Source organism: Pezoporus wallicus, unplaced genomic scaffold (genome assembly GCF_028554395.1).
Source record: "Pezoporus wallicus isolate ANWC-B61680 ecotype Strahan unplaced genomic scaffold, APGP_CSIRO_Pwel_v1 contig_1181, whole genome shotgun sequence".
Lineage (NCBI taxonomy): Eukaryota > Metazoa > Chordata > Aves > Psittaciformes > Psittacidae > Pezoporus > Pezoporus wallicus.
The window spans coordinates 432,043-453,373 of record NW_026641428.1 but is presented as its reverse complement, the minus strand read 5'-3'; the positions used below and the strand labels follow the sequence as shown (position 1 = coordinate 453,373).

The 21,331-nt window shown below is 40.6% G+C and overlaps 1 protein-coding gene across 2 annotated transcripts in view; it reads left to right on the top strand.

Annotated features, from left to right (window-relative positions):
- The window catches only part of ZSWIM8 (zinc finger SWIM-type containing 8), a 64,453-nt gene that overhangs the window by 19,246 nt on the left and 23,876 nt on the right, over positions 1 to 21,331 (top strand). For both annotated transcript variants that reach the window (XM_057423882.1, XM_057423881.1), the window contains exons 2-6: positions 3,958 to 4,111; positions 5,282 to 5,376; positions 14,713 to 14,885; positions 16,692 to 16,799; positions 19,963 to 20,044. In XM_057423882.1, the coding sequence (XP_057279865.1) occupies positions 3,958 to 4,111; positions 5,282 to 5,376; positions 14,713 to 14,885; positions 16,692 to 16,799; positions 19,963 to 20,044 (612 nt within the window). The remainder of the gene's footprint in view (positions 1 to 3,957; positions 4,112 to 5,281; positions 5,377 to 14,712; positions 14,886 to 16,691; positions 16,800 to 19,962; positions 20,045 to 21,331) is intronic.

Genomic DNA, 21,331 nt, shown 5'->3' with positions numbered 1-21,331 from the left:
ATACATTCAGTGCTTGGCCAAGTTGTTTTTTCTTTCAGTTCCATTATGGGGGAATATCCTTATGGCCCCCATATCCAGTATCCTTATGGCCCCCATTTTGCTGACTATTCAAGCAGTTTCTTCTCTATTTGTCTATCATGGAAACTCAATTATTGTAGTGAAAGAATCATAGCTCAGTTTGAACAATAGTTGGGTGTAACTTCTTGCATCCTACCCTATATTAGGAAAGGTTAGGCAGTGTAGCTACACATATACCCGTATGTCAGTAAGCCCTGCTGGCACCGTTTTTTCCACTGGTGAAAATGCATGTTTGTGTGCATAGCTTGTGTTGGCTGTTTTAGGGTTTGTTTTTATTGTTCCAGTGGGAATAATTATGCTAAAGTTTTAGCTGTTCTAAAACAGCTAAAAAAAATCATACCTATAATTCACTTCAAACAGTAGCGAAAAGGTAGGATAGTCCTTATTAAAGCTGTGTGTTCCATTTGGCAGTAAATAGATATGATTTACTCAGAATGGTTTAGATATGTTTGATCCTGCTTCCTAGGTAGGAGGTACAGATGAGATGGCATCTCAAAATCTCTTCCTGACATGAGTTTTGCTAGTCATTTAACCTGTGAGAATTGTTTGAGATTGCTTATGCTTTGCCTGTGACTTTATTCTTTCAAGACTTGAAATGTTTCATTTGTTCTGCTTGGGTCATCATGTCAGCTTCCCAAGAGGAAGCAATGATTCTTGCTAATTTTGCTCCACAATTTCAAATTATCTTCTCCCTTGGATAGATTTATTGTGCAGGTTTGTCAATTTTATGTTACATCTTTTATTTCACTACTGTGTAATTTGTTTATATTAAACTTACAGTCCTTTTTGTCCTTACCTTTGCTTTCTGAGCAGAAGCTGTGATGCTTTCTCCTTTGCTCTGTTAGCAGACTTATTTTTTTAACTTGCTTAAAATATATTTATTGTAGAACCTGAGAGTACCTTTTGTCTGTTTTGTTGACAGTACCTTTTGATACAAGTAGGTAGGAATACACCAACGCTGGATTTGTGTATCTAGAGATAAACATTTTGAATGGGTCTCTCTTTCTTTGGGACTCAAAAGAGAGTATTCAGAGCTTGATTTAAGCATCTAACAGACTGTCTAGCTGACTTTGCAGGAGGCCTAATGGGAAAGGACCCTCTGATGCTCTGAGTTACATTCTGGAATAGGTGTCTCACCTTGACTACATAGGGGACTACCCTGTTGAAGCTGAGGGCAGTTTAACTTCTTAATTTTAGTACTTGCATTGTGTGCAAAGTTACTGCTGTGAATTCACCTCCCTTAAAGTATGACTGAAAAATTATTTCCTACTTTTCAGTTGTTTTCTACGATTTCCCCTCCAAGTCTTTTTTCTTTATAGGAAATCTGGCATTTTCGAAAGAGGCATGGTCTTATAGATAAGATTATTGCTTTTTAGATTTTTTATTTTTTTTTCCCACCAGATTTTACTGTTTTCACCTCACTCTGAAAACGTCCAAGCTGTGTGTTGGGAATGTCTGACTGTGGATTATCATCACATGTCTTTGCCTGATTACTACTAACACAGTACAGCTGATGAATCAGTTAATGAGTTCAGTGTAAAACTCAGCCTGTTACCTTAGTTCACTCTGTAAAACTGGCTGGCTTGCACTGGAGTGGGTGAGGAGGGCTCCTGTTGTCTTTCCACTTGGAAGAAATGTTTTCTCAGGAGAGGTAATTTCAGTAATGCCTGTCAAAGTATTTCTCTTGAGCTAGTTTAGTTTAGCTTGAAAGAGAACAGCCACACTGAAGGGTAATTGCAATGATTATACTATTGCTTCTAGTACCAGTACTGCTCTACAAGTAGCATTGATAACCTTGTAACTGTATGTCTGTCCTAGTCCATTGCCTCAGAAAAGTTAAATATTTTTAGAGTTAGAATAATAAGCAGAATGCATTTGCCTTTGCTGCTTTTTTGTCAACTTCAGCATTTCTAACCTTCGTATACAGCACCAGGTCCTTGTAACAAGGAATACCATCCAGGCTGTAGGCTTGCAGCTGTTTGAAAAATGTGCAGGTGTTTCACCCAGTACTGAAGTCTTTTTTGAGTCTTGTACCTTGTAGAGGTTGTTTAGGTGTTATCTGTTTTCTAGTAATGTGTAATGAAAGACTTGGATAAAGTGCCTCTATACAAAAGTGCAATTTAAACCTCAAAAAACACCTCTCCTTTCACTGCTCAGAGTCATTTCAAGTATTAAAGTGCCTCAGTCTGGACTTCTGTATTATCTACTAATACTGTGGTAGCAGCAATGGTATTTAAGTTGACTAGATTGCACTAAATAAAGTCAGTAATATTTTTAGTGACTTAAGACAGTAAATTTTTTTTAGTGACTTGATGAAAGCTTTACTCCTATCCTGGTCATCAAAAGTGGAAATGAGAGGATTTTTCTGCCAAAATCTTGTTTATTTGCTAGCTATAGAGAAAGGGACCACTCCACTTTTCCACTGTTATTCATTTTACAATCTGCTGCTCTCACATTGTGGATGGGATTTTAGCACTGTGAAACAGAGACTCCATCCATAACATAGAGTAAAAGTCGCTGGTGATGATGAAACAATCCTGACAGTAGAAGACTGACTGTATGTGGAAGAAAGGAATGCTGCCTAATAAACTTACTTTTTTCTGCAGTCAAAAAATCATAAATGTGGATGTTTGAAAACTGTATTTTCTTTCTGTATGTATGTAATCCTTCCATTTGATGGGGCTGCTCAGTACTGGGGGAGATGTTGGCTGCTTTGCTGTGTGCATATAATTTCAAAGCTCTTTCCTATCTGTTTCTTAATTGTTTGGACTGGAAGGTGTCTCCAGGCAGAGGGTGAGAAAGCGTTTACTGACATCAGGGCTTAAGTTTTCCTTTGATATGTTGCCTGGAGGCTGGTGGGGAGGGAAAGCTGAGGACCAGATTGGTTTACATTCTGGCTTCCAGCGGTGTTTTAGAAGCTGGTTAGGGAGGTGAAGAGACATAACAGCTCTCTGAAATGGAATTAATTAGGCTTCTGGCAACAGGTTTGGAAGACAGGGGAGCCAAGGCTGCTGTAGTGATGGATCAGGAAGTGATCTCAGTAAAGCAGTGGGGTGTTTGCAGATAGAACAAGTCTGGTATTTTGTGTAGAGTGTGATCTAGCTCAGAGTGAAGCAGAAACATAATACTCCTATCACCTGATGATAAGAAATAATCTGCACTGAAAAACATAAAAAGTGGAGCTAGTTTGGTAGAAAGGTGGTAGTTAAATGTGTTTGTGTAAGCTCTTGGTGCCTTCAGTTAAGATCCTCATGGGCTTGGTGTAGTCAGCACTAAACAAACATGTGAATTCCCAGTTGCTTCTGTAAATAATTTGAAGTATATATAAATAGATATTATATGAACGATGGTGGTGAGGGGAATAAAGCAAGAAATAATAATTTAAATGTTATAAAATACTTAGTACTGAATGCTAACAAAAAAGTCAACATTAAGGTTCCTGGATAACCTTTCCATGCTGTCTTGTGCATATACACTGAATAGTTTTCTGTGTAATCACCTGGCATTCACACGATACACCATATTGTAACAGAAATGTCTGAAAAATATTGGGTTACCTTAAGTCTCTCTAAATGGCTTCAGTTGTGTCAGGAGACAAAGTCTGAGTCACTGATGTCTGCTGGGCTAACATAGCTCTCCTGAAGAAGGACTTTTCTTTTAGGCATGTGTACCCATGCCCTAGGATGCTGAAAACAAACATAAGATTGGCAGGCAATTCTTCAGAAAATTCTGGTGCTGCCTTTTACTGTCTGTCAGAATTGTTCCTTGAACTTGGTGAGGCAAGAAAGGAGATGGAAGAGCTTCCTGCTCTGATTTCTTCAGCCTTTCATGAGTTTGTTGTCTGAATGTCTAATTGCATTTTGTTTCTTGCCTTTCTAGATGGGCTGGTGATCCCATTGGTGGAACTGTCTGCAAAGCAGGTTGCATTTCACATTCCATTCGAGGTGGTGGAGAAAGTTTATCCTCCAGTGCCTGAGCAGCTGCAGCTTCGAATTGCCTTCTGGAGTTTCCCAGAAAATGAGGAGGATATCAGGTAATTAATACTGGTTTTGTTCCATTGATGCTTAAGGAAAAGTTCTGTTCACTAGAGGAGAATCATTGTCCATTTAATGTCCCATATATTTGTTGCTTCTGCCGTTCTCATGCATTTTGTAATGCATGGGTGGTTTACTGGGGGTTATGCTACGATATGGGGGTTTATTTCAGGGTGAGCTGCTCTGCATGCATGTACATGTGCAGATTGTATATGTAAATGACAGCAGAATAAACACAGCCTTTAATTTGCTTGACAGGACTAGTTCATAGAGTTTTGTTCTTATGTTAGTTTTACACAGTATTCTTTCCAATTTGAATCAGTTGCTAGAGTCAGATCTTTAACTGGGCTCAGAAATTGCCCTCAGTATGCTGTGCAAGCCCTTCATTGGTGTAAGCAGAAAAATCAGACTTTGTGATTGCATCAGTGATCAGAATGGAGACAGAAATTACTATTTCTTACGTTTACACATAAATTGTGTGAGTACATAGTAAAAAATTCTGTGCTTTTAGATCTTTTGCTGAAGTTGGGTGTTTTTTTTTATGAAGCTTTTATACTATAGGAGGCCTACCTGTGTGGCTGTGCATTCAGAATTTTGCTGCAAAGTAGTGATATTACACTCTTTAAGAAAGAATCATCTTGAAAGTTCTTAGATGCATTCATCTAAGGTGCTGGTATCAGATGGGGGGGGTAATGTCAGAAGTGCTGATGTACTTTGTAACATCACCTGTGGGGGACCACAGCAAACCAGCAGGTTGTGTATGTTAATTATTCTGATGAACACAAGTGTAAAAAAACCTCGGGTGAAGATGCAGGAAACTCATCTAGAAATACAAGGAGCTTTTACTGTGGCATGCTAACATTGACCTTGAATTGATATTATACTATATAGAGAAGCTTAATTTTAGGCTATGAATGAATTTATATTTTGAAGGCTTAGGTTAAAATTCCTATAAATGCCAGTGGCTATACACAAACTCAGGAAGAGACCAGTGATTTTTATGGTTGAACTGAATAGACAAATGGCAGAAAAGAGCTGGATTTCATCTTAAAGATGAAGATATGAAGGATTTTTCAAAAAAAACATGTCAACAAAGAATAGAAGAGCATAAAAGCGTAAAGTTTCTCCAAACCAGGCTGATCTTGACATGTTCTCTGTTTCTCTTGCAGATTGTACTCGTGTTTGGCAAATGGCAGTGCAGATGAGTTCCAGCGAGGGGAGCAGCTGTTCCGGGTGAGAGCTGTCAAAGACCCTCTCCAGATAGGTAAGAACATTGCAGCTTTGCATCTCCAGATATTTCAGACTTCCAAAACTGTATTTGCAGTGGACCAGCAGTGGTATGACCTAGTCTCAAAATGAACTTTTCTGGCATCCTAGACTAAACTGCCTGCCACATGTGTTATGCTGACAGGCAGGGTATGTAAGAAAATGACCACACACAAGCTTCTATAACATGCACAGTTTATTAAACAAGCACACAAATGCTAATTGGGTATATATCTCTCTCTTTATAGTGAATAAGTACAATAAAGCAAATCATATATATAGATGTAAAGCATAGAGGAAAATTAGCAATGCATCAAATCATTAATGCATGGAGAGAACAGAGATCAAGAAAAAATACATCACCAGTTACCACCTAATCATCATCCAGGCCTACACTTCAGGCTGGGAAGCCCTGTGGCAGCCAGTGTCTCAGGTAGTTGGGAAAATTCCTATGGGGTGCATCCACCCATAGGTGAGGCTTTGGATTTGGCTGCAAGAGGGTCCTGCTTTTATGCTCTTAGAAAAACAATGGACTTTATGCCAGCTCTGTGACTGTTTACTCATGGGGCGTGCAGTTTTTCATGATCTTGCTGTTGCCCATGCTGAGAGCATTGTCCAGGCACCCTGGTGTGACCAAGTATGAAGGTCATAAAACAACTGCACACCTATGTTTTTCCTGCCTCTTTCTGACAGTCATAATCAACATAAACATATATACTGAAAACACTTTGACAAAAACCATACTTTGATATGTCTCTTAGTCCTGACTGGGAATCAACCCTCAGTGATGTTCCCATCCATTATAGCGTTATTCTTTGTAATGTCTAGAGCTAAATACTATGTTTACTTCATTCTCAGTCAGCTCAGCTGTGAAACTGAGTGAAAAGCCAGAAATGTTCTGAAAATGGTGTTTTGGAAAAAACTCTGTGGAATGCCTTTGTCTCTATAGAGAACTTGGTTTTCTAGTTATCTGATCGAATGATTACCTTGCCTGAAGTGCATGTATGGCAGAGAGGAAGTTTGCAAGGTTTAATTATTCTTTTAGGAAAAGGGTTATATTAATAATACAGTTACTCATGTAATACTTTTGTCAAAAGGAAAACCCTGTTCCTGTACAGTGGATTTTATTTCTCTTCTTCACTTATCTTGTTCTTTTTATCTTTTATGGTTATAGGAACTAATCTTACCTTAAACAGAGAATTGGTCTCTGTTTTTCCTTAAATCCTTTGCAGTAAAGGAGAATATTGAGCTAGCTTTTCTAGTGACTACTGTTGGACAGGAAGGCAGTATGTGAAATAAAGACACTAGTATGTCAAGGTGAGCCATGTCAATCCAATAGAGATGTGTTGGGTTTTTGTGCAACTGTAAACTTCACAACTAGACTATTAATTGGCATGTAGCAACTGAGCCTGGTTGTAATAAAAAAATGATAATACAAAAATCTATAATGTTAAGGAGGGAATTTCCTTTATTTTCCTGTGATGAGGGATAAGAGGTTTCTTTCTGTCTGCCTGTTTAGTTGCTAGTACCAGTAATACTTAACTCTCAGTGATCAGTGGAATGAATAAATTTAGGTAAAGGACCCTCGAAAAAGGAATAAAAGGGACTGATGCTGTAAAAGCTTGAGGAGAATGAAAAGAGGATAGTCATTGAGCTACAGAAATTGCAAAAGGCTGATGGAATTGTTTTGTGAATATAGGGTAAAGCATCTGAAAGGATTTTACCTCGTCTGTTGTGCAATGTAATAACAATAGCAGTCATAAAGTATACTGAGTTGTCAGTGACATCAGATAGTAATTTTGGGACATCAACAAAATTGAGCTAAACACAAACTGAGTTTTGAGTACATTCAGGAGCTCCTGATGTCAGGTCTGAAATGCTGAGAGAGGCCTCTAAGGCATCTGCTGAACTTCAGGAAGGCAAATGTTTAAGAGAGACAAAATGAGTTACAATACATCTGGCTGAAATTTGGCAATTCCTGGGACTTTTCCAGTGGAAAAGAGCAGAATATTTAATATACAGCGCTGACCCTGGTCAAAACTTGTTTCATTAATAAATCAAAAAGATAAGGAGGTGTAAAGCAATGTATATGAACAAAGGCTAGGAATGTTAGTGCAAAAGCTGTGCTTGGGAGGGGAGAAGAGTTGGGAAAAAGAGCAAGTGGTGCATGATACAGGGGAGGAGCTGCGCAAGTACACACAGAGCAACTGGTCTTCTGGACAAAAGATTATGTGTGTGGAAGGGGAGTAACTTTGTTTAGGCAGTAATTTTGTTTCCTCCTTAGTAGAGGAACTTTACCTAATGGAGGGATTTTTTTGTTTCTTTTCCCATGAGTAGCAGCCCCGACCATGGGCAGTATGGGTGTGGTGGCTAGAATTTCACTTGTCCACTCCAGATGATTTTAAGGTGTGCGATTGCAGTTGAGTTTCACATACTGACACATAGGCAAAGAAACACAGGAAATTAAAAAGCCCATGAGAGGGAATTTGATTTGGAGGGGGTGTTGTGCTTTAAAACCAGTCAGGCATCTCATTCAGTCACTCCCCCCCTTCTTCCCTCCCCCTGCTCCCGGAGGGACGGAGAGGAGAATCAAAAAGAATGCAACTCCCACAGGTTGAGATAAGAACAGTTTAGTAACCAAGGTATAACACAAATCACTGCTGCTACCACCAGTAATAATAATGATAAAGGAAATAACAAGGGAAGAGAATACAACACCTCAGCACCAGCCGACCGATAACTCGCCCCCCCTAGCCCGACCAAGCGCCAGCTGATACCTTCTCCAACCCCACAGTCCTAGCTCTTTCGGGTACCTCCCAGTTCCATCCTGGGCATGACGTGCTGTGGTATGGAATACTTCTTTGGTCAGTTTGGGTCAGGTGTCCTGTCTCAGCTTCCTCCTGGCTTCCCCTCCTCCCTGGCAGAGCATGAGGCTCAGAAAGTCCTTGGTCAGACTAAACATCAGTATTATCAGCCCTTTTCCCAGGCCAAAAGTCAAAACACAATGCTGCACCAGCTACTAAGAAGGAGAAAAATGACTGCTACTGCTGAACCCAGGACAGTATCCACCCTTTATTCCATACCATTCACGTCATGCTCAGATCCCACATTTCCAAGATACCATCTTACATATATACATCCACATATACACAGAGTTGGGGAGAAAGAGATCATTTCTTAGTGCATGGACCAATCCCTACAAAGCTGCTGAGTCCATTCGGTCCATGATATTGGGTTCCATCTCTTTTAACAGTCTTTCAGAGCAGGAGAGGCTATGTAAAGTGTTCACACTCATGAATAACCTGGGCAATAGTGTCCATTGCTAAGTCCACCCCTCGATCATGAGTCCATCTCTGTGTTGCGTCTCTGCTCTGATGGCCTGAAGTGCCATGGGCCCACCAGACTCAAAATAATTCACTGTCCCCTTCAGCAGTTTTTGCAGCTTGTTGCTGGGGACTCCATACAGCTGCCTTCCATCTCCGATGCTTCCAGAGCACTGGAGGGGCCCAGTGGACTAGATACTTGCCCATACTGTCCCCCACACCCTGCCACTCATGACTGTCCAGCCTTGGGGAAAATTTCCTGGTCCTCCTATATCGTCGTCTAACCCTAGACAAGACCCAAACCTGACTCTGCTTAACTTTTGAGATCAGACAAAATGGTTGTGGGTAAAACACAGCCTGTATGTGTGCCAACATGCTGATCCCCCTCACAATCAGCAGGCAGGTCCCAAGGATACCCAAAGGCCATTCAAAACCTTCAGAACTCTCAAATGATGCTGCTGTACTTGTCACTGGGGCTGGTGTAGCTCCTGTGCTTGCCGGCTCTCCCACCACCAGCTTCTCTTTTTCTGAGTCCAGTTCTTCCTCCTCTGCCTTGCTGGGAAATGCTGTGTGGTCTCCTGCATCCTCCTGGGGCTCGGCGGGCGGCTTCCGGGGGATGCTCTTGACCGTTGCGGGGCTGGGCTCAGCCATGGGGCTGAACTTCTCCGGGGGGATCGGCTCCTCCGCCGCCTTCTCCTGCTGCTCGGCAGCCGCCTCCTTCCGCTCCTTGACCTCCCCGACCTCCTCCACCGGCAACCGCTCCCTGCCGGCCTCTGGCCCCGCTCCCGCTGCCATTTGATCCCCAGAGCCACTCTCCTGGGCCGCTTTGGGTGCCGCTGGCTCCCGGGACCGCTCCCCCTCAGCTCCCCATGGCCTCACGAAGATGGAGAGTAGGGTGAGGGCCAGGACGGTGAAGAGCAGCCGGACGGCCAGGTACAAGTCCACGGCCACGTCCATCCCGCCCTGCTGTTGGAGCCCACCCGTATTACAAGTCATGGCCATAAAGCACAGTGAGACAAGAACCTTAGCCCAAGCCCCACACTTGATAAAAACTAACACAGCAAATACTGGCTCTAAGTAAGTTAACAACATTCTGAAACTCTGAGTTTGAGAGGAACAGCTCTGAGAGCCAAAAATCATCATTGTGATGAGTGACTGTTAATCTGGTCAGATCTGTCGTTATCTCAACCCTTTGTGCCCCATGATGGGCGCCAAAAAGAACTGTCATAGTTTAAACCCAGTCAGGTAACTCGTTCGCTCACTCCCCCCCTTCTTTCCCTCCCCCTACTCCCAGAGGGACGGAGAGGAGAATCAAAAAGAATGCAACTCCCACAGGTTGAGATAAGAACAGTTTAGTAACTAAGGTATAAGACAAATTACTACTGCCACCAATAATAATAAAGATAAAGGAAATAACAAGGGAAGAGAATACAACACCTCAGCACCAGCCGACCGATAACTCACCCCCCCAGCCCGACCAAGCGCCAACTGATACCTTCTCCAACCCCGCAGTCCCTAACCCTTTCGGGTACCTCCCAGTTCCATCCTGGGCATGACGTGCTGTGGTATGGAATACTTCTTTGGTCAGTTTGGGTCAGGTGTCCTGTCTCTGCTTCCTCCCGGCTTCCCCTCCTCCCTAGCAGAGCATGAGGCTCAGAAAGTCCTTGGTCAGACCAAACATCAGTGTTATCAGCCCTGTTCCCAGGCCAAAAGTCAAAACACAATGCTGCACTAGCTACTAAGAAGGAGAAAAATGACTGCTACTGCTGAACCCAGGACAGGGGGATTGGGCAGTGCGTTGTAATATTGTGATCAATCGGACATAGTTTGAAACATGCTTTGTGCTCTTTTTACCCATATCCTTTTGCAGTATATATATTTAAATACAAATATCTTGTCCACATGCAGATCTATACCTAAAACTTCTGAGCAACAGCACCTCTTCACAACTTTCCCAAACCCCACCTTTTTACAGCGTTGTGTACACACAAAGAATCTGCTTTAGTAGACCTTCTCCTGCACATTCCCTTTGTAGCAGTCATAAACCCGTGTCCTTGCGCTAAAGACACCATTTCTGTTCTCAGACAGGTGTGTCGTAGTTGCTGGTCTGAGACTTTTTTCTATCATAGTCTTAATTTCTTTTTTAACGATTGAGGAAAGCAGAAGCAGGTTCAGTCTGGGTTCTAATTTTGCACCTTCTTGAATAGTCTGTCTCTACTTTTTAGAGATTTTCCTAAATTGTCCCAAATTGCCTTGCTTTACTTTACTTTTTGTTGAGCTCTTCTTTTCCCATTTCTTTAGTCCTGAGGAAGCCAGAGAAGAAGTTCTTAAATCCTCTACTGAGGTGTGTTTGCTGGCATTGTTGTAGGGGCATCAGAACTACCAAATATCAATGAAGAAAGCTTGGAGCCTGCATTCCAAGAAGTATTCTTAGTATGTTGAAGTATTCTTAGGATGTTGTTGAGTGATAGGTCACTTAATTCTTTTCATTCCATTTGCTTACTGAGTAGCTTGGGGAATTTCAAATTTGTGCATTTCCACCTGAAATCATGAGAAAATTGGGTCTGTTCAGCCAGAGAAGAGGAGGCTGTGTGGTGACCTCACAGCAGCCTTCCAGTGTGTGAAGTGGGCATACAAGGATGCCAGAGAGGGACTCTTCATCAGGGACTGTAGTGATAGGGCAAGGGGCAATGGGTTTAAATTTAAACAGGGGAAGTTCACATTAGATATAAGGAAGAAGTTCTTTACTGTGAGGGTGGTGAGACACTGGAACAGGTTGCCCAAAGAAGTGGTAAATGCACCATCCTTTGCAGTTTTCCAGGCCAGGTTGGATGGGGCTTTGAGCAACCTGGTCTAACGGAGTGTGTACCTGCTCATGGCAGGGGGATTGGAACTAGATGATTTTAAGGGTCCTTTCCAGCCTAAACAGTTCCGATTCTGTGACCTCAGAAGAACAAATGCACAGATCTGAAATTTCACAATAAATGGATTTCATGATAAAATACATATCAGATGCAAAAGATACTGATGTAGCTATCCTAAAATTATGAATACTGTATTATAACCAGCAGGAAGCATACATTTCTTTTGGATTCTTTTCCTGCAAGATTAAGTTTCTGGGGTGGAGCAGTGAGAAGTATAGGTTACGGACTTAAAAAGAAGCCATCTCTATTTTGTAGGTCCTGCTGCTAGGCAGCAGTTGATTATTACCAGATTTTACCTTTGATTAAACCATGTGTCTTAATTATGTACCAGACAGGACAGTGTGCTGGTACCCTTTCCTCTACATGATAAAGCCTGCTTCATGGTGTAGTAGTTCACTCCTGGTGCTCTTTATGCATAACTGGTATGTTGTACAATGTAGGTACGTGACACAGCCTCTGAAGCATTGGTGCTGGTTGCTTGACGTATTTGTTCCGTGCATGAGTAGTAAAGCTGGTGCTCATAACAAGTGTTAGATGCCCTTTCAGTGTAGAAAGCCTAAGTGCTTTCACATAAGCCCTAAACTTGTTCTGTGCCTACTGTGCATTTAAGAAAAATTGTATCCAGGGGGGTGAGACTCCTGGCACAGCAATTCCTCTGGCCTGCAGCTCTTTCTCGATGTCTCCTGGGAGTGGAGCTTGCCAAGAATGGGGTATAGATCTTAGGTTTTTTTTTTCTGGTGGGCTACATGCAGCTGCAGAATCAATGTTGCTGGTACATGCAGACATGGTTTTGTAATGTGGTGTTGTGCATGGAGTAGATAAGCTGTTATCAGGTAGTGGGAATGGGGAGTGGGTGGAAGAACTTTCTTGTGGGTTCCATGAGGTGACCAGGTCACTCAGGTGTGCAGTAGATGTAATTCATTTTTAAGCAGGAGGGTAAGAGCTGTGGTGTGTGGGAGAAGTTAATTATTGCACCTTGACTATAAGCAAATACAATTTGATTTCTGTTTCTTTAAACAGTAGTGTTGGGCTATAGTGCTCCAGAATGGTCTCCTTCATAGTCACCTTTCCAGTCCTTGCAGGCTCATGCTTTTGTAAACTGTGCAGTGAGCTGAATTTTAAAGTTGAACCTCTATGTAAAAGTAACTATTAATTTAACCCAGATTTTTCCCCTGGTATGGTTTTCTGCGCTAGCCCACAAACAGTTTTTCAGCCCAGCAAGACTGATTGTGCAAAAAACACTGGGCGGAGGTGCTTGAATTAGCCGCATCAGTGACAGCCACGTTCATCAAACTGCAGTTTGAGCTGAAGTTTGTGATGTGTCATGCTGAAACCCTTGAATTTTCTTTGTCTGTTTTTATAACTGTTCTTCCCTCTTTGCATTTCATCAGGTAACTGTCTTCATATACAAATAAAAATTTCATGGTAGGAGCTCAGTAAGAGTGTATAGCTGTGACCTATTGTTCTCTAAGACCTTTCGAATGCCTCTTTTTCTCAGTGAAACAGGATTGCTGTAATTCCAATTTGTGAAATGCTTAATTTGCATTTGTGAAAATTAGGGCATTTTGGCATTGGTCTGAGATGCTTCTACTGTAACAGAAGGACTAGCTGAACTGTTTGGCTTGTATTATCCAAGTGTGGATCATAAATTAGAACTGTAGCTGGTAATAAGCAGCACAGTAATTTTGTGTGAATGCTGCCTTTTGTTTTGATTTTGTTCCAATTGCTAGAATGGCTGAAGAATTTGGGTGGCATTATGTGTACTAATCAAAATAATCACCCACATCAGGAAGAGGATTTGATTCTGGTGAACAGGAGAAATAGGTTAAGCAAGGTAAGAGCAAGTTTGTATTGGCATGGAGATTATATTTTGAAGAAGAACTAGTGCACACTGTTTTAAATGGGATTTAGGAGGTCACGTGCACTCCTGAACACCGTCATTATTATAATCTCACAATGTCATAATAAAAACTCCGTAGTGTGGATTTATAATGTACTTCCCTGTGCTGATGATGGAGAAAGTATTTCAATCATCTGTCCCAGGCCGTATTTTTTTTCACTTAAGGTAGATTGTCGGGCTGAATTTTGGTTATGGCTTGATACCCTTGGTGCTTTCTGTGCTTCATTGAAATTCAATTTGAAACTAGCAGAAAGATTCTGAGGCTGATACGTACTGCTGTAGAGGATGATTAACTGCTGATAGGGACCTTCAAAACAAGTAAAAGTTTCATGTTCCTGATGGCCTTTTCCTGCTCATAATATATATGCCTCTGAATAACAATTATCTGTAGAGGAAGCTTTATTGTAAGTACAACTGGTATGCATTGTACATGCGCTTACATGAAGTCAAGCCTCATTAAAGTTCTTTGTAATGCTGCTTGAGATGCGGTTCATAATTTATTTGTTTGATCACAGATTAATGGGGCTGTCTTAATTCATGTGTTGCTGCTGAAATTTCCCTTTTCCATTGATTTTACTCTAAGAGGGGGTTTTTGTTTTCTAAGTACATGTTTTATAAAAATGGGGTATTCACACAATTGCAAGGAGGTACATAAATTATGCAAAATGGGTAGCTTCTGAAGCCACAGTGTGTAAGCGTGTGTTCAGGTGAGAAGTGTTGCCTTCTTTAGTTCACTGTAAAACTGCAGAAGTTAACTGACTTGGAAATAAGTCACCTAGCCTGTTCTGCACTGCTGCCAGAGATAATTAACATAGAAATCATGCCTAAAATATGTGTAGTCTACCTTTGACCCTTTGATCAAACCCCCACACTTTTCAGTGATGTTTTTATCTAGTTCTGCTTTTTCTTTTTACTATATTAACATAAATAAATATATAAACTAATTTATTAACAACTGGTATTTTTGAACCTTTTATGACATATTATGCCTCTGTGCTGATATTCTGCTGTTAACTGATTGGAAAGAAACAAATGCTGGAGAATCTAGATCCCTGTCCATCCCTGTATGGGTGATGTTGCTATACATGTTGTTACACTGTTTAAATGGCACATATCTAAACTTCCATGCTAGCTAAATCTGTCTTCCTGGTGCCAGAAGAGTAACTTGGACTTTTGAATTTTAACAGGCTTCCATCTGAGTGCCACTGTGGTACCCCCACAGATGGTGCCACCCAAAGGTGCATACAACGTGGCGGTGATGTTTGACCGGTGCAGGATCACATCATGCAGCTGTACCTGTGGAGCTGGGGCCAAGTGGTGTGCTCATGTCGTGGCACTCTGCCTTTTCCGGATACACAATGTAGGCCTTTAAATACAGTTCTTCTCTCCCCTAGGCATCTTCTCTGAGTCTCTCATTACAGTTTTGTGCAACTCACGCTCTCTTTAGGGAAACTGTGCTTGGTACTCATTGTTCAAATGTGTCCTCACAGTGGTGGTCTGCAGAGTGAATTGTCTGAGGCTCTAACCTGCAGGACATCATTTGATAATGTGCAAATTACTAAGGATAGATGCAGAGTCTTTTTTTGCCCCTTCCTGTTTCTCATTTAAATGCTAGAATTACTCATTCTTTCTTCAGTTAGATTTTTATTAAAAGTCTTTGTAAATACGGTATAGGAAAGCTCTTTAAGTTGTTTAATCAGAGTGCAGAAGGAAGGTAATTTTGATCACTGTTGGCCTTTATGTTCACCAGTTCATTTTAACACATACTGAGGCAGGTCATTTTGACTTGCAGATTTCAAGCACTCAGTTAAGTTTATGTTTTTATTTGACTGCTTGTATTATGTGTAGCCTTGTATAAACTGAAAAGTCTGTGTTTCTTATCCCAGTGAACTCCAGGTAAAAATGAATAGAATCAGTATAAAATACACAATTTGAGGGCTCAGTCTAGCATACGGATTAATTTCCTTAGACTTTGGGAAGCTGAGAAATACATCTTAAGGAAGGATTAAATTTGGGTGATTGAAAGGAGCAGAAGATTTTCTGCTGTCACACAACATTTTGTAGCTAACGTGCTTATGGTCAACTCCAGATTCTTAAATAAATGCTAATAACCTGCTGAAGCTTGTTAATACTTCATAATGGACAATTGTAATAGGCTAAAACTGATACTTTTCTGAAATCATCAGAATGTCAGTAAACTTTCTGTACTTAGGACTGCAGTGTTGGCAAAAAAGATAGAGTTATGCTTTCAATTAGTAGTTCCAATTTTAAAAGGTGGATATAGAGAGTGAGGATAGGAAACCAATTTTCATTTATATTGTTTACGCTCAGAAAGTTTGGACCCTGTGTAAGGTAGAAAATCATTCTTTTCCCTCCAATCCTTTCTTGTACTTGAAAAATGCTAGTGAAGGGATTTTCATGTTTATATATACTGACTGCTAACACTAGCAAGTTCCAAGGCGAAGTATATTGCTCTATGTAGACAAACCAATATCAGAAGCATCTTTACTATCAAACTGCTCTTGCCTGTTTCCAAGTTAAATTTTAGGTAGGTGTTATTCAAATATGTTTTTCCCTGTACAGTGAAAAATGTTAAGAAACTAGTGTTTTGATGTTGGTTTTTGTTGTTGGTTTTGCTTGCTTTGCTGTGTTTTGTTTTTTTTTTTTTTGTTTGTGTTTGTTGTTTGATTTTCTTTATCATCTTAAGTTGTTCTATGATATAGAAAGAGACTGATTTTTTAAGATTGAATTAAAAAAACCTCTATTGAGATAAATGAGGTGGGTTTGATTCTGTGAAACAACCCCCCGCAGAGCTGGTTGGTTTGCCAGAAGCTTAAAGAATAATGTCCTATTTTAGAGGTTTGTTTGTGAAATCCCTGCCAGTATTTGTGCAATTGCTAGCAACAACAGATCTTAAGCACAGCTGTTAAAGCAGTTTCTTTGAAGAGAAACTCTTAAAAACAGTTTTTATAAAGCCTAGACAGCTTATTTGCATGTTTTCTGCAACACACCACATAATTACAGAAAAAAAAGAAATTGTCCATCAAGACCAAGCATGATACACATCAGCATAGCTGCTGTTCATAACACTTCATCCTTAGAGTGGACACAGCTTCATTAAGTCTGACCTGTTAATGGCAGTTCTTATCTTTTTTTCTTCCTTCAGGCATCTGCAGTATGTTTACGAGCACCTGTTTCTGAGTCCTTGTCTCGGCTACAAAGAGACCAATTGCAAAAATTTGCTCAGTACCTAATCAGCGAACTTCCACAACAGGTAAATGGGGACAGTCGATAGCATTGACTTCTATAGTGGGATTTGCTTATCTTTATTCTGGATCAATTTGTATGATGTCTTTTGTTGCAAGATAATCAGTTATGCTATTCAAATGTGAGTTGCTGGGAATGCCTTCAGTTCTTGCCTTTTCAGATTTCCATTCTATTATTTGACAGTTGTCCATTGCCAAGTAAAATGGTAAAAGTGTCCTACATGGTGAAAGAAGAGTGGTGGCTATTCATATTAGCATGAATATGCACTTAGCTTGTGAAGGATCAAACACAGTAAAATAAATGCATGGTGGTGAAAAAACTTAGGTCAGCACAAATCAGGCTGCTTCTGTGTTGTATGTTCGGTAAGTTGAATGGGAAAGACTCATCAAGGGATGTGTTGTGTATGCCTTAGGTGGGCACTTTCTAATGCACCCAACTGGTGACTTTTTGACTTCTCCCAGTGTAGCTTCTTTGGTGATTCGTAAGAATCATTTGGATTACAGAAAATCACAGACATGAAATCCTGTTAGTCAAAGACAAAATGTGCTCTTCTTACTCCTTAAATATATATGTTGTTCAAGGTCAGGTCATTTATATCGTCTGCCTAAAATGCTTGCACAAAATATGTAAGAATACCTAAGTGATCATAAAATGTCTGCTTTAAAAGTACAGGAACTTTTTTATGCTGGTTAAACCAAAAGAGGTAGAGAAAAAATTCTCTGCTTGGATATCTGTCACATTTCAATAGTACTTGCATAGTGGCTTAAATAGGAGTTAAATTACTGTTGGCATGTGCCTAAAATTCATATTATGGTGCTGTGCTTGGGACACTAAGATATTCTATTGCTAAAACCTCCTCTACATTTCCTATAGAGATACTGATCTTATGACAGGAAATAGAGGAAATCTGTAATATCAAAGTGGTATAAAACCACTGCTTTTTTGCTTCTTTTTGTTCAGCACCAATAGCGTGTGCTTCTTGCTGCATTACCTAACAAAGCTTTTCTTCTCAAGGACCTGGATCTTTATGTCACATAGTTTGGATTCTAGTAAATGAGGGTTTTGAAAGGCTAATAGTGGTGGTAGTTCTTTTTTGAATGGCATGTGAGTTGCTTGCTTTCAAATACTCTGTCAGCTCCTTTTTGCAGGGATTATTTCTCCTTCTGTCATGTACCAGCGGTACACCCAGGAACATCTGGATTATTTAATTATTACTGTCTTGCCAGATAATCTGATGGATGCTGCCCAACAGAAAAGTTAGGGGTTATTGGCAGATGCATCTTAACCTGTGTTGTATAATTCCCTTGAAAAAGGCAAGGCATGCCCTAAGCTCTTCCAACAGTCTCATTCCTGATCTTTGAGATTTCTGTGTGGAGATAGATACTCTGATACCTTGGGGCTTTTTGTTTTGACTACATGATGTAGCCTTACAGTAGGCTATATACATTATTATATTTTAACATTATTTCCAGCTTGTGAATGACATTATGATACAGTAATATAAAGCCGAATTACTTTGGAGTGTGGGGGAATGATGGCCTGTAGGAATGCAGCTAGATAAGAAGATGTTTTTCAGAGTCTCTGCGGAAAGTATTTTCTCTGTCTATGAGAATGTCAGTGATTCTGGGCAGCTGGAATTTATTACCCAGTTCTCTCAAGAGCTGTTTCCCTTCTTGAAGCCAGTACTCCTATTCCAATTAAATATGAGTATCTTGGCAAAAATTCCTGAAGGAGAATCACTACAGGGCCCCAGTACTTCCACCTTAAGGTGTGACATTGCCTAGACCTGTTACTTTTCTGCTCTGTGGAGACTTAAAATACATAGTAGTAAAAACAGGTACAAGAATAGTTTAATGCTTAGTTTGTTTCTTGAGATGATTGAAGTGCAAAATATTCTTCTGAAGCTTTCTTTTTCTTCCATCTGTTTGAGATAGATCCATATTATTTGCAAATATAAGTGTCCTGAATGTGCCTTGCCTTACAGTAATTGTGGTCTTTAACCTCAGCTGTTGTGTGGAGAGAGATGAAGGGGATATCAGGTGTTCTGTTGCAAGTAATTTAAATCCTAAGTACACGCCTGACTTGTTGTACAAGTGTGCATGCTAAAGGCTAAATGGATCTACAGTTTCAGCTGGGTCTTCATTTGGGAAGAAATGCTTCCTGCTGTGTTTTTTACTTTCAGAAAGAGCATGTTGAGGGTATATCTACTTAAGGTTTTGCAGTCAGGTGTCTCTGCTTATGCTCTGGACTGTCCAGAAGCTATGATTAGTATCTGAAGGGGGCCTATTGGGATGCTGGGGAGGGACTCTTCATTAGGGACTGTAGTGATAGGACAAGGGGTAATGGGTTAAAACTTAGGGGAAGTTTAGATTGGATATTAGGAGGAAATTCTTTCCTGTTAGGGTGGTGAGGCACTGGAATGGGTTGCCCAGGGAGGTTGTGAATGCTCCATCCCTGGCACTGTTCAAGACCAGGTTGGATGAGGCCTTGGGTGATATGGTTTAGTGTGAGGTGTCCCTGCCTATGGCGGGGGGGTTGGAACTTGATGATCTTCAGGTCCTTTCCAACCCTAAGTATTCTATGATTCTATGATTAGTTTAGTGCTGAAATCGCATTAGTTTACTATTGAATCTGAGTTGATATCTAGATGATCCCTTTGCTAACAGGATGGTAAATAAGCTAGTCTGCCACAAAAGTTATGTAGGTATGTAATTTATAGTTTACTCCTCTCTTCCCATTAGTTCAGGTTTTAGAGGATGATTTAGGAACAAGAAATAAAGAACAATGAAAGTGCAGGAAAAGGGTGACCTTGACTGCAGTCACTTCCATATCTCTCAAAATTAGTTGCAGTATCAGTCTCTATGGGCTCCTACTCCTTAAGAAATGAGAAAGGAGCTAATAATCTATGATGCTTTTGCTTACTTCTTAGGGTATGAATGTAGGAAGTAAGCCTTGCATATAGGTTTGCTTTGAGAAAGGAGAGAGTTTAACAGCTTGTTTTTCATTCTATAATCTTTAGCACCCTCTTTCGTCCTTTCTGAAAACATGCTGTGTTTGATACTTCTGAAATTATGAGAGTGCTTCAGTCATGAAAATCCAGTCAGATTTTTGACTGGGTGTATCAGCATGAGAAATCCTGTGTATACTGAAAGTTTGCTTCATGTTTTCAGATTCTTCCAACAGCTCAGCGCCTGCTGGATGAGCTGTTATCTTCTCAGTCTACTGCCATCAACACAGTGTGTGGAGCCCCAGGTAACCTTGATACATCTTATTTCAGTAATCTCTGTCACAGGTAGGAAATGGATATATTTCCATTACTTTGAGTTTCTGAACTGGTCTGTTGCCATGTAGCTTAAATTGCAGGTGGAGGTCAAGGAGAAGGGTTAAGTACAGGCACTTGCATGTATATATGGCACAGCAATAGGCAATCGCTTCTGTAATGAATGCCTCAGAGTGTATGCAGAAGAAGGGAGCATCAGACAATGCACCTTTCTAACAAAAGATTTTTCATTTTATATCAGTATTAATTGTAGAGTCCTGGAAATACTGATTGGAGGGGACCTCTCCAACCTCTTTCTTGAAACAGGAGTTTTCAAGTAAGAGGACCACTCGCAACACTAGATTGGCTTAGCCGTGGCTGGGGCTAGTTTAGCTAAATCTAGGTTATCAGAGATGTTGCAGAGTATTGTTGTTTTAGTGCTGCATTATGCTTTCGGTCAACAATTTTTTCCTACTATCCAGTATGAATATCCTTTTTACTGTCTGCTACTACTGCCAAGAAGAGTTTGTGCTGTGTTTGTGATTCCAGTAGTTGTAGGCTGTTAATGGTCACCCCTCACCCTCTCCTTTTTAAAGGAAATTATCCCATTTTCCTCAATCTCATCTCATAAATCATGTGCTCTGTGTCCCCAGCTATCTTAATACCCCTCCATTATATGCTCTCTACTTCCTTATTGTCATTCCTGGGTGGGGGGACCCAAAACTGGATACAACATTCCAGGTGTAACTTTACCAGTGCTAAGTACAGGGGGATAAAATAAGTTCCTTAAATCTGTCAGCTGTACTTTATTTTAGTACAGCTGAGTTTGCAGAGGCTTTTTGGTTGGTTGGTTGGCTGGTTGTTGGTTTTGTTTGTTTTGTGTTTTCAGTAAAAGTTTGCCATTGGTTTGTGTTCAGCTTGGCATCCACCATGATCATCAAAACCTATCAGCTACTCACTTACTTGGTTTTCACTCTGCACTGATGCATGGGGTGTCCTGTCCCAGGTACAGGAATGTACATTTTTCCTCAATGAACTTCATGAGGTTTCTATTGGCACAGTCCTTGAACTTCTCCTGGTCCCACTGATTGTGATGCTACCATTCAGCATGCCAGCAATGTCTCTCGATTTAGTGTTGTCAGTGCTTAAGGTAATGTTACGATAGCATTTTAAGATAGTTCTGAATAGTGAGTTATGCAGCAGGTGAAATAAGCTGAGTAACGCTGCCTGTGTACTCCCTATAATCTCTGTGGTTGGGCACGCAGAGGAAAATATCTTCA